At 30.4% G+C, this 16,265-nt stretch overlaps 1 protein-coding gene across 1 annotated transcript; it reads right to left on the bottom strand.

Annotated features, from left to right (window-relative positions):
- Window positions 1-2,371: 2,371 nt before the first annotated feature.
- On the bottom strand, window positions 2,372-16,265 carry LOC139516683 (flavin-containing monooxygenase 5-like). The gene is made up of 10 exons (XM_071306915.1): window positions 15,961-16,265; window positions 12,911-13,080; window positions 10,720-10,878; window positions 9,006-9,132; window positions 6,814-6,984; window positions 6,120-6,228; window positions 4,972-5,121; window positions 4,264-4,449; window positions 3,743-3,876; window positions 2,372-2,868 (listed from the first exon to the last, which is right to left on the bottom strand). Exons 1-10 carry the CDS (start codon window positions 16,146-16,148, stop codon window positions 2,679-2,681), a joined length of 1,584 nt encoding a protein of 527 aa, XP_071163016.1. The 5' UTR covers window positions 16,149-16,265; the 3' UTR covers window positions 2,372-2,678.

Here is a 16,265-nt window from a genome sequence, read left to right as displayed (position 1 = left end):
TAAAAATATCTATTTCATGTTAATAGTATAAGACCGTACTCAAGTTGAAAATAGATCTTGTCGTCAACTTTTGCAACCAGCTTCTATGTTTCTATAATGCACCGTTCATCTTTTTTTGGCCTCAACCTTTCCATTGGACAGACAATTTTGTTTTCGACTATTTTTAAAAGATGCATCTATTTACAAAATCATACAGGACGCATTTGTTCCTCCTGTCCCAAGTGTTGGACTTAAGAGCCAAGGCAAATTGACAAATATCTGAATAAACGGATCGATTTATGGTTTATAACAACAACAAAAAAATGATTTTTTTTGTCATCTGGAACTCTTCACAAACAAAGCCCACATGGTTAGCATTAAATAAATAGAAGGTCACTCTTAAATGATTTTGTTCCCTTAATCAATAAGATATTTTGTGAAATAACGCAGGTCCCCATTACTTAAAAGTTTTTTTTTTTTTTACATGAATAAACTTTTTTTTATCATTATTTATTGATATCAGTTCTGAACATTATCATTCTTAAAAGTGAAACTGTAGTATTAAGTGATGGTAAAAAAAATATTTAAAACATATTGCTTAAATGATTTGTGAAAAGAAAGTTTCATTTTATGTATCAAAATGTGTTAACAAGTGATTATTTAAATCCCCACTTGAAGGCCTCTGATAGACTGAGTGAGCATAAAATCATCGCCAACGACAAACAAGTTATAGGTGAATTTTTCAGTATAATTACTAACAAACGTTCTACCGTCGACCACACTGTTATAAATTTAATTCTAACTAGCTGTCAGTCATTGAGAGTACTCTCAATCGAATTTTCCTGTTTGCACCTGTTTTAAGTTAGGAGGTAGAGTTTGTTGATGTGGTCCAGAAGTGCGTTTTGTTCTCGTTCTTTATATAGATTAAACCATTGGTTATCAGGTTTGATGGTAATTCATTAGTCATGTTTGGGCCTTTTATAGCTTGCTGGTCAGTTTGAGCCAAGGCACCGTGTTGAAGTTTGTACTTTCAATGGTTCACTTTTTACAAAGTGTGACTTGGATGGAGAGTTGTCTCATTGGCACTCGTACCACATCATCTTATATCTACTTAATTATTAAATTTTATTAAAAGATTATGGCACAGATTATTTGTATTCTAGTAAACAGTAAAAGTGAGGTGTTCGTTTGGATGTTAGTGATGTACAAGTATGCAGCTGCGTCCAGTCATAATGTGAACATTAAATATGTTACCTCGTTTAAAGAAAATAACATGATCTTCGCACATTATGAACCCTTGCAACAACTTTTGGAGGGGTATTTAAGAGGCCAGTTGCGAGGCTTAATTTCTGACCATATCCAAAAAAAATCTCAATTTCCCACAGCACTACAAATTTTCCTGGACCTTTATCCTAGAGTGCATCTATGACAGAACCTACCTTGCATTTCTTATTAATTTGTTCTCGTCCTGAACATACATGAAATATTTGCCACTAGACTTTAAGCAAACATCAATTAATCAATCTGATCATCTTATATCTAGTGGAATCTTCAAAAATGGAGCTTGGTCAAACCTCACTACAATCTTTAAGCACCTGGTTTAGTGGAGTTTTTTGTTATGTGATGATCAAGATGTTTCTTCAGGTGGAATACCACATGAGAACAAAATCACCTGGTATTATAGCTCACTGTACGGAATCATTGATTGGGCTAGTATTCTTTATTTTATGAAATATTGCAGTTTTATAAAAATATATTTGGCAGATAAAAAGTTGAGTAGCCTTTTTCTTTTTTTAGCCATGGCAATCATCGACCAGGCAATGTCAGTGAATTTTCGAATGATGAGTTTGAATGTCCCTCTGGTATCTTTCGTCTCTTTTTTGAAATCACATTTAATTTCTGTGAAAATAGAATTGTAAACAATGAAAACTAGACTCTTTCAAAGGGACCAAAAGTTTCACCTAAAATTATTTTGACACTTGTTCCAATTCCCTCAGGAATATTGACCTTAGATAAATTTGGCTTATCTCTTCATGTACGTTTTGGTCATATAGCTTCAAAATATCTACAACTTAACTCTTCCCTGGCTTTCATTTCATGTTTGAAGAGTTTTTTATCAAATGTTCAGGATTGAGCATTCTTTCCGAAGGTAAATCTAGAAAGACACATCCAAAGCACCAAATTTATTAAAAGTGTTATCTTCAATGGAATTTTAGATTTAAATTACCATAGCATGAACTGACTGTACTACATAAAGCAAAAATAATAGTCCTCCAGTTGACATATGATAGATACATTCAGTTCATGAGCATTAAATTCTAAAACTTAATCTTAAGGTTTATTGTAGATATCTTCAAATAACAAACGAAATAAATGTATGCTAAATTTACCCTTACAGAAGAAAAAATCATTATTTAATGAGGTAAATATCACAGTTTATGGATCCTGAAAGCAATACATATACATTAGATTACTAGCTGAAACACATTTAATTAAAAGTTTTCTGTCTAGTTCATACAGACCATATTCTTTAAATAATCTGTGTTTTAATGCACATAGTTCTAAAATCACAGCTTCCTTACTTTTTAATTTACGTACATGTGTATAAAGTTAAGAGAAAGTTTATTATAAATAAGGTCAATGTACAGCATCAACACAGAGTCAAGGCTGACACTATGTATATTAAAATGTTATCCTTTTCAACATAAAACACAACAAATAAATGAATAAAAATAGTATAAAACTAGTCCAGCTAAAACAAGTAGACCTATGCCAGTATAATTCATCATTTCTGTAACAGGGACTTTCTTCACTGCTTCCTTAGCCCCAGACCAAGTATTTGGTCCTTGTAATCGATACTGAAAGGCTCCACAAGAACCAAATATTAATCTGAAAGCAAAAAATTCATTTATGTTAGATGATCAAAAACTTTCAGAAGATTATCAATAACTATCAACCTTTGCTGAATATTTTATGAAAGTCAACATAAAGAAACAAGGTACTGTGGATTCATTACTATTCTTGGAAAACATTTTGTTTGCTTTCTTTGTAAAGGTCAAACATGACTTCAAGTACATTCAAGTGCTTAAAGAATGAAACATTCACTATAGATATGTATGCAGAATCTGTCCAAATCTAAAATGTGAAATAACCACTAAAATTGGTAATCATGAAAATATGAGGCCACAGAATGGTGAAATTTGGTCAAAGGAAAATTTTGTTAAAAGAAAAAGAACACATTCTCTTCCTCCATTTAACAAAAATGTTTAATCATAAAGTCATATAAAAAATTTCAGGAAAACTAAAAATAAACTAACATGATCATAAAACTGGCAAATTTGTAATGATCAAATAAATGGATAAATTGGTAAGCAGATAGATAAACAGAAAAATAATAAAAAGATATTAAAATAATGTACAACGTATTGTATTTTTCAAAAAAAGAGGATCAAAAGTTAAAAATTCAGAAATTTACAGGTGAAATATACATGTATCACTGATCATACTTGTGGATCAGGAGTAAACATTACCCAGTTTAATCATAAATGAATTCTAATAGAAATATATTTTGTATAATTCAGTTGTTTCTGACCAAGATAATTCAATAAAATATATAAGCATATACTGTTGATGCTAATACTTGATCAGTAAAATTACATTAATCTAACTTTTATTTGAAATTCTGATAAAGCATTATAATGGTGAATTCATGTGATTTTTTTTTACATTTTACCTACTGTCAAGGTTTGTCATTTGACCTTACCTCCAAGCTAATGTAGGATTTGTTAGCAGTTCTGGTTTTGCACCAAAGTAAGATGAGATTTCATCATTATAAGTGATAGGATCTTTCTGTATTGTATGTCTAGCAGAGTGGTAGTATCTGTTCTTTGTTGCAATCTACAAAATATTTAAAGAAATGGTTTAATTGTTACTGTAAATTCAGAAATGATTGCAAGGTTTTTAATAATGCAAACAATGCCCATTGGTGAGTATCGCAATAATAAAAAATCGCATTCTAATAACTGAAACATAGATCTTTATGAAGATTTTTTTTAAATCGCAATAAGTAGAATTGCAATTTTATTCATTCTTCAAAATTGCAATAATAAATGTGTGCATTTTGTTTTGAATTAACAGTAATGATTCTTCCTTTCATTTACATGTACTAATGATATGAAATAACTAGCCATAATTAATGTTTTATTTTGTTTACTATCTTTTTTACATCCTTTGAATTTCCAACAAGAAATCAATTAACAAACATAAAATTTGCAGGCAAAATACCTCTTCTGCTCTCATATTATCTTCCATAGCTGATTTATTAGGTAAGTGAACACGACCTTTGATGAGTTCAGCGTACCATCTAGCTTGTGTTTCTGACATGGTGAGAATTCCTCCTGATGCTGGCTGTACAAAACCAATAAAGGCTAATGATTGGCCAATATCTGGATTAAATACATTCTTGAATAACTGAAAGTAAATAAGTAAATTTTATGGTAAACGAAAATAAAATTAACTCATATTATCAGATATTTTTATATAGTTGTCTTTTTGGCAATCAACATGTACTCCTCATTTTATATCGGTTTGAAATGAGAATCTTTATGAAACACACTTATATATTTAAAAACAAATATTTTCTTGAATGGCACATGCATATTCTGACTTGACTAAGGCCATTAGACCTGCTCAATGATTCAAACCAAATGTATATTCAATTGACTATTTTTGAAGGTTTATTTTATTAATTAATTTCTTATAATACAAACGTTTCTTCCATAATATGTACAATTTTTTTATCAGGTTAGATCAATCATATTCCAGAGTTATTAAATAATTTCAAAGCAACAAAAAGGAGATAAGATTATAGTAAAAATCACTTATTTGATTATTAAACACCAATAGATCTTTAATTAAAATTAAACAGTAATAGCAATGCATAAATAATTCACAGTATACACTTCCATCTACTATTTCAAACCTATAACTCACTTTCAGATTGTTATTATTATCATCCAAGACCGTCTGCTTCACATCATCACTCAGGAAGGGGAGATCAATCTTGTAACCAGTACAAAGGATGATGGTATCAAATTCTGCTGATTCTCCATTGATGAAGTATACTTTCTTATTTTCTATTCTCTGAAAATACATAGTAAGAAGTGGTTAAAATTTTCTAGGTTTGATCAAAATCACCAAACAAGGACAGCATTTTTAGAATATCACAAAAACGTACTCATAATATCAGGTTTGACTATTTAAGTGTTCATTGAAGAATTCTTCAAAGAGTGTAGGTTAGTATATAGGTCAACTATTGATACATATACTATCAAATGTCATTAACAGGGCTCTATATGTCTTACTAAACTAACAATGTTAATTTTAGGTCAACAAATAGAAAACCTTCAAGTGATTTACAAACCGAACCTCAACCACTCCCCCCCCTTCCACAGAAGTACTATTGCCAGAAGATGGAAAACAAACCTTCAATGTTTTGGCAAATTCTTTGTGTTAAAATATTAAGTTGTTTGTTGTAAAGCATTAAATGTGTTTATAGGCGGAATATTTCATATCATAGAAAATGGAAACGGGGAATGTGTCAAAGAGACCAAAACAAAAAACCTAACCAGAGCAGAAAACTGCCCAAAGTCACCATTGTGTCTTCAACATATGCAGAAACTGCTGCACTGGGGTACGGCTTCATCTAGCCCCTAAACAGTAGTGTATTGTAGTTCACCGAAATGGACACCATACTTAGCTATGAAACATAAGTATATGTTATGTATTTATAGATTATCACTGATCACCTCAACAAGATTGATTTTCTCGCTTCAGCCAGTTGAGATAACCAATGATAATCTGTTTATCCCTATTTTACCTATGACGACATTGTCAATTTCATTAGCAACGCCACATGCTCCCTTAGTTTCTAGCGATAATTTTCATATCACTTGACTCCGCTGAGAAAAGAAAATTATCAGTCGGTAAGATCAAAGGAAAATTTCATAAAATAGCAATAAAGTACTGATATATCATATGCTGTTCTGGTGTTTCAATAAAATTTAGCAAATATCTATAAAAAAAATTAGATTCTGCCACATCAAGTTTTACAAGTGTATTGATTGATTCCTACAAAATACCTGAATATTTGGAACAACAACAATATTCTTCCTTTGTATATGATGGAGTAGTGTAGGACTAACTGTAGGCTGGGTCTGTAAAGCTCTCATTTTGGGATTCAGACCCCATCTACAATTAGCAAAAAAGTCTCAACTTACATATGTAAAAGGGCTGAACATTATCATACAGATATGTGTACATTTCATATCTATAAAACATCTAGATATTAGTCAACACTCTTTCTTACAAAGGTGTTAGATTGTAACAAGTATTTATACATATAAATGTTATATATCAATCAGAAATCAAAACATATTAATACTGACAATTCAGAAATTATTATTGCATGCATTTGTTATTGAGGTTTTGTAATTTTAGACTAAAATAAAAATTTTATTTTTGTGTCATTGAGAAAAATCCTGTTTAATTCATTTAAAAAATTTCAAAAGGCGAGTTTAAATCATTGCGATTATAACACTGTTGCCTTTTTTGCAATAATAAAAACATGGCAATAATTTTAGAATTTACAGTACTGGAATTCAGAGAGAGAGAGAGATTAACAACGTTAACAAATCTTTTTTCACATTCATATTATGTACCTGAAATGAAAGAAAGGAATTGTCCTATCTTTCAAAATATTATAATTGCTTAATTCAGGAACAATAATTAGGAACTAAATTCATTTCTTTACATTAAAATGTTTTATGAGCAAACCTTTTAGGATCTCCTGAAACAACTTTTATCACAGTCTCAAATATCCATGTTGCTAGTTTCCATGGCAATGCTAGAAATAGTCTATTGGCATATAAATCTGTTGGCTGTCCAAATATGTAGTTAGGTACAACCCATGCACCTGATCTGGTACTCAAGTAAACTGGCTTCTCTCTGAAAAAGTAAGCGATGAATATCATATTATACTGTAAGATATCTGGTACTCAAGTAAACTGGCTTCTCTCTGAAATAGTAAGTGATGAATATCATATTATACTGTAAGATATCTGGTACTCAAGTAAACTGGCTTCTCTCTGAAATAGTAAGTGATGAATATCATTTTATACTGTAAGATATCTGGTACTCAAGTAAACTGGCTTCTCTCTGAAATAGTAAGTGATGAATATCATTTTATACTGTAAGATATCTGGTACTCAAGTAAACTGGCTTCTCTCTGAAATAGTAAGTGATGAATATCATTTTATACTGTAAGATATCTGGTACTCAAGTAAACTGGCTTCTCTCTGAAATAGTAAGTGATGAATATCATTTTATACTGTAAGATATCTGGTACTCAAGTAAACTGGCTTCTCTCTGAAATAGTAAGTGATGAATATCATTTTATACTGTAAGATATCTGGTACTCAAGTAAACTGGCTTCTCTCTGAAATAGTAAGTGATGAATATCATATTATACTGTAAGATATCTGGTACTCAAGTAAACTGGCTTCTCTCTGAAATAGTAAGTGATGAATATCATTTTATACTGTAAGATATCTGGTACTCAAGTAAACTGGCTTCTCTCTGAAATAGTAAGTGATGAATATCATTTTATACTGTAAGATATCTGGTACTCAAGTAAACTGGCTTCTCTCTGAAATAGTAAGTGATGAATATCATTTTATACTGTAAGATATCTGGTACTCAAGTAAACTGGCTTCTCTCTGAAATAGTAAGTGATGAATATCATTTTATACTGTAAGATATCTGGTACTCAAGTAAACTGGCTTCTCTCTGAAATAGTAAGTGATGAATATCATTTTATACTGTAAGATATCTGGTACTCAAGTAAACTGGCTTCTCTCTGAAATAGTAAGTGATGAATATCATTTTATACTGTAAGATATCTGGTACTCAAGTAAACTGGCTTCTCTCTGAAATAGTAAGTGATGAATATCATATTATACTGTAAGATATCTGGTACTCAAGTAAACTGGCTTCACTCTGAAAAAGTAAGCGATGAAAATCATAAACTGTAAGATGCATAAACAATTGCTATTATTTCTGTGTCATTTTGGTCTCTTCTGGAGAGTTGTCTAATCAAACCACATCTTCTTTCTTACAGAAAATGAAATACAATGATTTTTGTAGAGGTTTCCTAGTAAAACATTGATATATAAAATCCAAATAGGATAAGAATAAGGAATTTGGTGAATATTGATAAATTTTCTTGGTTTCAACCACATATAGGCATAAGTATCACAGAGGGCAGGATTTGAAAAATAAAATATTCAAATCATTAAAGGCTATTTTGTTTACTAAATATATGTAAAAATAAACATGTATTTTCAAATTTTTAGGTTCTAAAAACTGAGGGTACTTGGTTTCAATCATTAATGAAAGTGAAATAGTGAAATAAACATTTGTTATTAGCTGCCAGTATGGTTCAATTTTGTCAAAATAAGCTTAGAAACATCAAAGATGAATTATTCACTTGCAATTAACAATTCGACCTCATTGAATCCCTTATTCATGTGAATTTCAATTTAACCCCTTAACTAGAGATGGATTATGCATGATTAATGCGTGTTTGGCTATTAAAAGAACAGAATGTCAACATTGAAAGAGAAATAAAGGTAAATCATATGATTGACTGATTCCACCCACAAAAAATCATTCTTATACAGGTAAAATCGAAATCCATCCTATTTTTTAACCTTAAAATTGAACTCAAACAGACATAAAAAAATCCATTTGCACGAGGTCCATATATTTATTTATATTTATGTTTATGTTTATATCATGTTATGTGACAGACGGTTGTTTTCTGGTTCATTAAGATAGTTCAGTATGTAAAATCAGATCAAATTTTGTGATTTCACACTTTGCTGGTCGATCACCGTCAGTGATATTAATGTTATCTTCTATTTAGGTGAAATCATTAATATGATACAATATTTTATCTGATATCAAACCTTCCAATAGCAGCAATATTGACTGCTACATCAACAGCACTGTTACCAATTCCCACCACCAAAACTCTCTTATCTTCAAGATGATTAGTTATTACATCTTTATACTTTACACTGTGGATTATCTCCCCTACAAAACAAAGATCATCTGTGTTCTATATCTGTTCTTATTATATTAAATCAGAATTTAATTTTTTTTTCTAAATACGGAATTTATTCCTCTTTGGATTAAGTTTAATTGTAAGTTATGTGTATGCATATAAATAATAAAATCATCATAGATGCCAGGATGAAAAAATTTAAATGCCAGAGATTTCGTCTACAAATGACTCAGCAGTGTCACTCTTATAAAATTGATGATAAACTGGATTTGAACATAAGAAACACAATGGATGTCATTACTGAACCAGAGACTGTACTTTATTGTAGCAGCTGAGTTTATATCAAATTTTTTAATTTGGTTAATTATGTTACTCATCTTTTTTTATTTTTGGGTGTAATGTTGCATAGAATTGGTTTTATTTTTTGTGTTGTCATATTTTTCTACTTGTTGCCTGTTCTCCTTGGATTTGTAACTTTTAATTTAATGTTTGGTATATTCTTAATTTTTTCCTGCCGTATTATGCCATTGAACAACCAGATGCTCTGCAGGGTGCAGCTATATACGACCATAAAGGTTGAACCCTGAACAGTTGGGCAAGTATGGACTCAACATTAAAACTTGATACAGCTCCGAATTTGGATTGTGATTAAATAGTTGACACAGAATAGGTTTCTGACACCGAATGAATGTAGTCAAAGAACTTGAAAACTTTTAAATTGGACATTTACCTATTATGGTCCAATATCCAAAATCTAAATTCGGCACAGCATATCAAAGAACCCCAAGAATTCAATTTTTGATGAAATCAAATATACATGTAGTTCAATTTAGGACCCATTAGAACTCAATGTGGACCAATTTGATAAAGGGGCCCAAATATCAAATATCTAAATACATGCTTAGATTCAGCATATCAAAGAACCCCATATATTCATTTTTTGTTGAAATCAAACAAAGTCTAATTTTGAACCCTAATTCGAACAAACTTAAAAACTGGGTCCATAAACAAAAATCTTAAGTACTGTTAAGATTCAGCATATCAAAGAACCCCAAGAATTCAATTTTTGTTAAAATCAAACTAAGTTTAATTTTGGATCCTTTTAACCTTAATGTAGACCAATTTGAAAATGTGACAAAAAATAAGAATCATGGTTAGATTCAGCATATTTAATAACCCCAATAATTCATTTCTTTGTGAAATCAAACAAAGTTTAATATTGGAACCTTTTGGGCCCTTATTCCTAAACTGTTGAGCCCAAAACCCCAAAAATCAATCCAAACCTTCCTTTTGTGGTCATGAATTTTGTGTTTAAATTTCTCAGATTTCTATTCAGTTATATCTAAGTTATTGTGCAAAAACCAATAAAAATGCTTATTTGTGCCCTTTGTTGGCCCCCAATTCCTAAACTGTTGCGACCAAAACCCCCAAAACCACTCCTGACCTTTCTTTATTGGTTATAAACCTTGTGTTAAAATTTTATTAATTTCTATTCACTTATACTAAAGTTATTATCCGGAAATCATCCGTCTTCAGACGATACTGACAACAACGACGTGATACCATGTAATATACGACCAAAACATTTATTTTTTGCGGGAGTATAAAAAATTTACCGGTGAAAGAATCTTGTCCCATAAATTTGGCCTTTGTTGGTTTTGCATGATGTCCTGATGCTATGGCAACATTCTTGGCTAGATACACTTCCTGTGAGTCTGGTTTGACTGTAATACCATCCTTTTCTACTTCTTGTACAATAACCTTCCAATCTTCTCCTAGGTTTAAAAGATACAAATGTATCAATAAAAAATATAATACATTTTTTAATGATAATTACCTATAAATGACTTATAAATTGTAGTACATGTACATATATTATCTGATTATAGCGTAAGTTAACATCAGCTTCAACCCATTTCAAAGAGCTAAATATGAGTGGATTTCAAAACTTCACTGATAGTTTCATTATCTAATATTTTACAAACTGGTTTTTTTCTCGTTCTTGAAGTTATATTTTAGTTTTAATTAAAGTTGATTGATTGCTTGTTGGTGTCAACTGCCACTTTTAGAACTGTTGGCTAACAGTACTTGTTGTGGTTAGTTTTTATTGGTGGAGAAAACCAGACTTCAGAGAACCAACAACCTTCCAAAGATATTTTTTTAATAACTGTTTTCAATTACAGTATTTTGTTCTCAGATTTTAGATCTATATCTAGATTTCTTCATATGGCTACTTTGTTGTAACTAAATGAAACTTTGCCAATGTCTTTAAAAGGGACTACGATATAAAAAAAATCTAAATGCTTAAAGACACTGACTGCAAATAATTCTGCTTTGCACATTACTTCAGCTGGTATCCGCTCTTTGGTTGGGTTGTTGTCTCTTTGACATATTACCCATTTTCATACTCAATTTTACTTAAGATAAATTGTCTTATATTGTTATAACCCATTGCAAGTTTTTTCATGTTTTTTACTTATGCATCAATGTTTATTGTTTATATGGCTATTTTTATCTCTTTCAAGTACATGTCATAATGTAGATGTGACATGTATGCAATAACGAATAAAAGAATACAAGTAAATTTTACAATTGTGAGGCTACTAGGGTCAATTACAATACATACATTTTAATTTGAAAATGTAACATGTAAACCACACAGACACATAAAATTATAGGTCTGTATAAGTATACATCTCTTTAGTTTGTACATAAATTATCATGTTGCACTAGATTACATCAGAATAACAGTTAAGTATGTTAAAACTGGTATTTCTACATGTAAAAGCATATTTAATTAAAGGGTACCTTGACCAAAAAAATTATATTGCCACATGATGCAAATATTATTTAAAGAGGCAATGTGGTATGATTTTAAATGAGAAAGCTATTAGTTAAACCAAAGGAGATATGGATTCAGACAATGAGCAATGTCTATATTGTATTACAGTAAGCTTTAAAAAGTACAAGGTAGATAATGGTCATTGAAAATACAACTATGTACACAGGCTTAGCAGTGGCAGATCTAGAAATTTTCAAAAGGGGGCACACTGACTGCCTAAGAGGGGGCCTGCTCCAGTCATGCTTCAGTGATTCCTTGTATAATCAACCAATTTTTCCTCAACAAAAAATGGGGTTTGGGCACCCTGGGTTCCCCCTCTAAATCCATCACTGCTTAGCCACCAAAATCAACTGGACACTATTTTCACACAAAAAGCCTACTGCTGACTATGCGGTATGGGCTTTGCTCATTGTTGAAGGCCGTACGGTGACCTATAGTTGTTAATGTCTGTGTCATTTTGGTCTTTTGTGGATAGTTGTCTCATTGGCAATCATACTACATCTTCTTTTTTATATTAAATTTCATTTGGTTAAATTGTAAAATTTTGTTTATTAAATTTTTGAAATTGGAATTGTATGCGACTGTTATACAAGTGAGAGGTAAGGCTAGCTTTAAAACCAGACTTAATACACATACTAAATAAGAAAATGCCTATAACAAGTCAGGAATATGAAAGTTGTTATCAATTTGTTGGATGTATATTCGTTTGATGTATTTGAGCTTTTGATTCGCCATTTGATAAGGAACTTCCTTTTCAAATTTTCTTCAGAGATCTGTACTTTTGCGATTTAACTTTTTGTTTTGTAGTAAACCATAATTATGCATGTTAAATGTTTTAATATTATTAGAAACAAGGAATTATTTGAAACATGTTGAATTTCTTGTTTAGAAAACATATCCATGTCCATGTCAGAACTAAAGTTCTTTCAAATAAACAATATAACAATGTTACCATGGTTACAGACCTTGTCTTTCAATGCTGACCACTTTTCTGCACAATTTGATGATTTCATTCAGCTTAAAGTGGTTGGTATAACTTTTAATATATTTGGCCATATCAACATTGTGTGGGTAATCTGGAACATCGTCAGGAAACGGAAAGTCTGAGAAACAGTAGTTGTACTTTGATACATTTCTAAAATTTATTTTATACATTTATATATAATATTCATACATATATGTGTCAAAGATTACAGAAAGTCTACCTCAACTAGATCATGCATAAAATGTTGGTTAAGCTGACCCAAATTGTAATACAACGTATATATACCAAATTAGTATTCATTAAGTGTTTTAAAAATTAATTATGACTGACCACAAAACTTAATATGTATTCTCAGAAGTCTCCAGTATTAAATGCATATTTCTACAATATTTCATATCATAAACGAAACAATTACTAATATAGATTAACAATATATACAAATGATATAATAATTCAGCAATACAGATCAAGTAATAAATAACAAAAACTCAAATGATGTTTTCAATTCAAAATCTCGCTACATGTATCTTAGCAGTTAGCCTGAGGCTTAGAAAAATTATTTTACTGATTAGTGATAGTATATGAGGGTTTGGATGGGGTTAAATGATTAAAGAATAATGCCCTTAAAAAATGAAGATTAGAGAAAAAAGGGGTGAAAATTTAATGTTTACAGAATATGTAACCATGTAACCTCAAGTTTTCAGAAATATTCTATTAAAAAAAACTCTAGGTCCACACATATACCATACATATATTTATCAAATTCGATTAATTATATGTTGTCAAGAAAAAACATTGATTTTCGGATCTTTATATATTCCGCCTTCTTTTTCCAGACAAAGACTTCAGAAAGTTATATAATTCTTAATTCAGATATAAATTCAATTAAATTCGTATATGTCTGAAAATTTCAGCTTAGAAAAGGGTATGCATATATATCATGTATATATTTGGTTTTTTTTTAATAGAATATTTCTGAAAACTTGAGGTTACATGGTTACTAAATCTTGCACACAGGTAAAAAAAAAAAGAGGTGAAAATTTGATTGGTTTATTTCCTATATGCAATGAAATTTAATGTAAAATTTTGTCTGTAGTACGGTACTAGATGGGATATAGCTTTACTAATGCCAAGTATTTGAAACAAAGATAAATTCTGCATAATTTTTTTTAAAAGTGCAAATTTAACAAAGACAAAAAGGGGAAAATCAATGGTGTTTATATTACACCTATATGTCCTACAATTGATGTCTTTCGTTACATGTACACACTTATATAAAAATATTTTTATTTTCTGCTCATTATTAAAGGGCTTATTACAAAAATATCAATCAAGTTACAAGTAGTAAAATAGAATGAACCATATCAAAATATTGTATTGTTTGATGATTAGGGGAGGGTTGAGTCACTCCATGAGATATACAAAGAGGGATAACTCTAGGTCCACACAGATACCATACATATATTTATCAAATTCAATTAATTATATGTTGTCAAGAAAAAACATTGATTTTCGGATCTTTATATATTCCGCATTCTTTTTCCAGACAAAGACTTCAGAAAGTTATATAATTCTTAATTCAGATATAAATTCAATTTAATATATCATCTTTTAATGTTGATTCTTTCAAGTTGAGATAATTATAAACAAGAATGTGTCCATAGTACACGGATGCCCCACTCCCACTTTCTATGTTCAGTGGACCGTGAAATTGGGGTCAAAACTTTAATTTGGAATTAAAATTAGAAAGATCATATTATAGGGAACATGTGTACTAAGTTTCAAGTTGATTGGACTTCAGCTTCATCAAAAACTACCTCGACCAAAAACTTTAACCGGACGGACGAACGGAGGCACAGACCAGAAAACATAATGCCCCTCTACTATCGTAGGTGGGGCATAAAAATATATGTTATTAAGATATATGCATCTCTAATTTTTATATTAAAGAAAGCTTGTCAATACCTGAGACTACTATGTTATAGAAGTCTCAGTCAATACTTAATATCTTTAAAAAAAACTTTGACCTTAACATTTTTAAGGCAGCTACATATTCTTATCTTGAAGAGGTACATTTATAATTTTAAAAAAATTGCTCTTCACTATATATTAAAGTATTAGCTGTTTCTTTATAAAAGTCTCTCTGACAAGACTTTTAATTTGAAGATTATGATTACTAATTACTCTAAATCTACACAAATTAAATCCTTGTTGATATAAACAAATCCTTCAAATTTAAATTTGAAATAGAACTGTGTTTTGAATTTGCTATGCTCATAAATCACCACAAATGCAGGTATTTGTCTCAGATTTTTTTTCTATATATATATACCTTAAATAATACAACACAATTTTTCATTTGCAAATTTCCACTTACGCTGAATCAAAATGTCTTCAACTTTGCAAGTCATTCATCTTTATTTTTCTATGGATCAGGATCAACTTCATACCTTTTGAATTTCTTTGGGGTTCTATATTTTTGTGGTTTAAACTTTTACTTTTTTATTTTGTTTGAATTCAAATTAATTTTTGAGTTATTTCCTTGGACAATGAAAGGCTTTAAAGCACCTCATAATCATTTGGACTACCTTTGTAAGGAGACAGATCACATAAATGAGGGGAGGTCATAAATAAGGGTAGAAATGGGGGTACTGTCATGACCAATAACAGGGGGAAAAAATTGCCCAATGACGTTGACGATAATTTTTGGTGCATGACGATAAAAAAATGATTTTGACCAAGGATTTGTACAAATCCAAATCCGTTTTGACAAATCATGTTAATTTATTTCCAAAAATAACGGTAAAGATAATTATTTGAGATCTCTGACAAATCATGGTAAAATATTAACAAAACGATGCTAACGGTAGCGGAAAATGATCGTTTGACGATAAAGGGCATTACTATCCTCAAAAATATACACAAGTTTGCTTTAAAATTTTACAAGGATTTGTGAGGTGAAGCAAGATACAAATTTGATTTGGTATTAATCTTTTATAAAATAATGTTGTCAGTAGCTTTAAAACTTACATGTGTGTGAATCTCATAACACCATAGTCATTTTCTCTGAATGTCCATAACCCTCCTATGTCACCAGATCTTTCAAACACAACCACACTCAAACCAGCTTCTCTCAGACATTTTGCAGTGACAAGTCCAGAAATTCCTGCACCAATAACTATAACATCGGGACGATGGACTTGATCTTGGGAGGACATGTTTTAAATGACATGTCAAGTTATTTCAGGGTAAGATAACGTAAAAAATGGTTCAAAGTTCATTTTAGCTCTTTTAACCATGTGGGTTTGTTTACATTTTTATCTTCCGGCTCTGCG

This window comes from Mytilus edulis, chromosome 3, assembly GCF_963676685.1.
Source record: "Mytilus edulis chromosome 3, xbMytEdul2.2, whole genome shotgun sequence".
Taxonomy (NCBI): Eukaryota; Metazoa; Mollusca; class Bivalvia; order Mytilida; family Mytilidae; genus Mytilus; species Mytilus edulis.
The sequence above is the reverse complement of the archived record's forward strand: the minus strand, read 5'-3'. Positions and strand labels throughout refer to the sequence as shown.

Coding starts and splice junctions, on each gene's coding strand:
- LOC139516683 (XM_071306915.1), bottom strand. CDS start 16,148: ATGTCCTCCCAAGATCAAGTCCATCGTCCCGATGTTATAGTTATTGGT. Junction 13,081..15,960: donor GTTATGAGATTCACACACAT/GTAAGTTTTAAA, acceptor AATAAATTTTAG/AAATGTATCAAAGTACAACT. Junction 2,869..3,742: donor AATCCTACATTAGCTTGGAG/GTAAGGTCAAAT, acceptor TTTTGCTTTCAG/ATTAATATTTGGTTCTTGTG.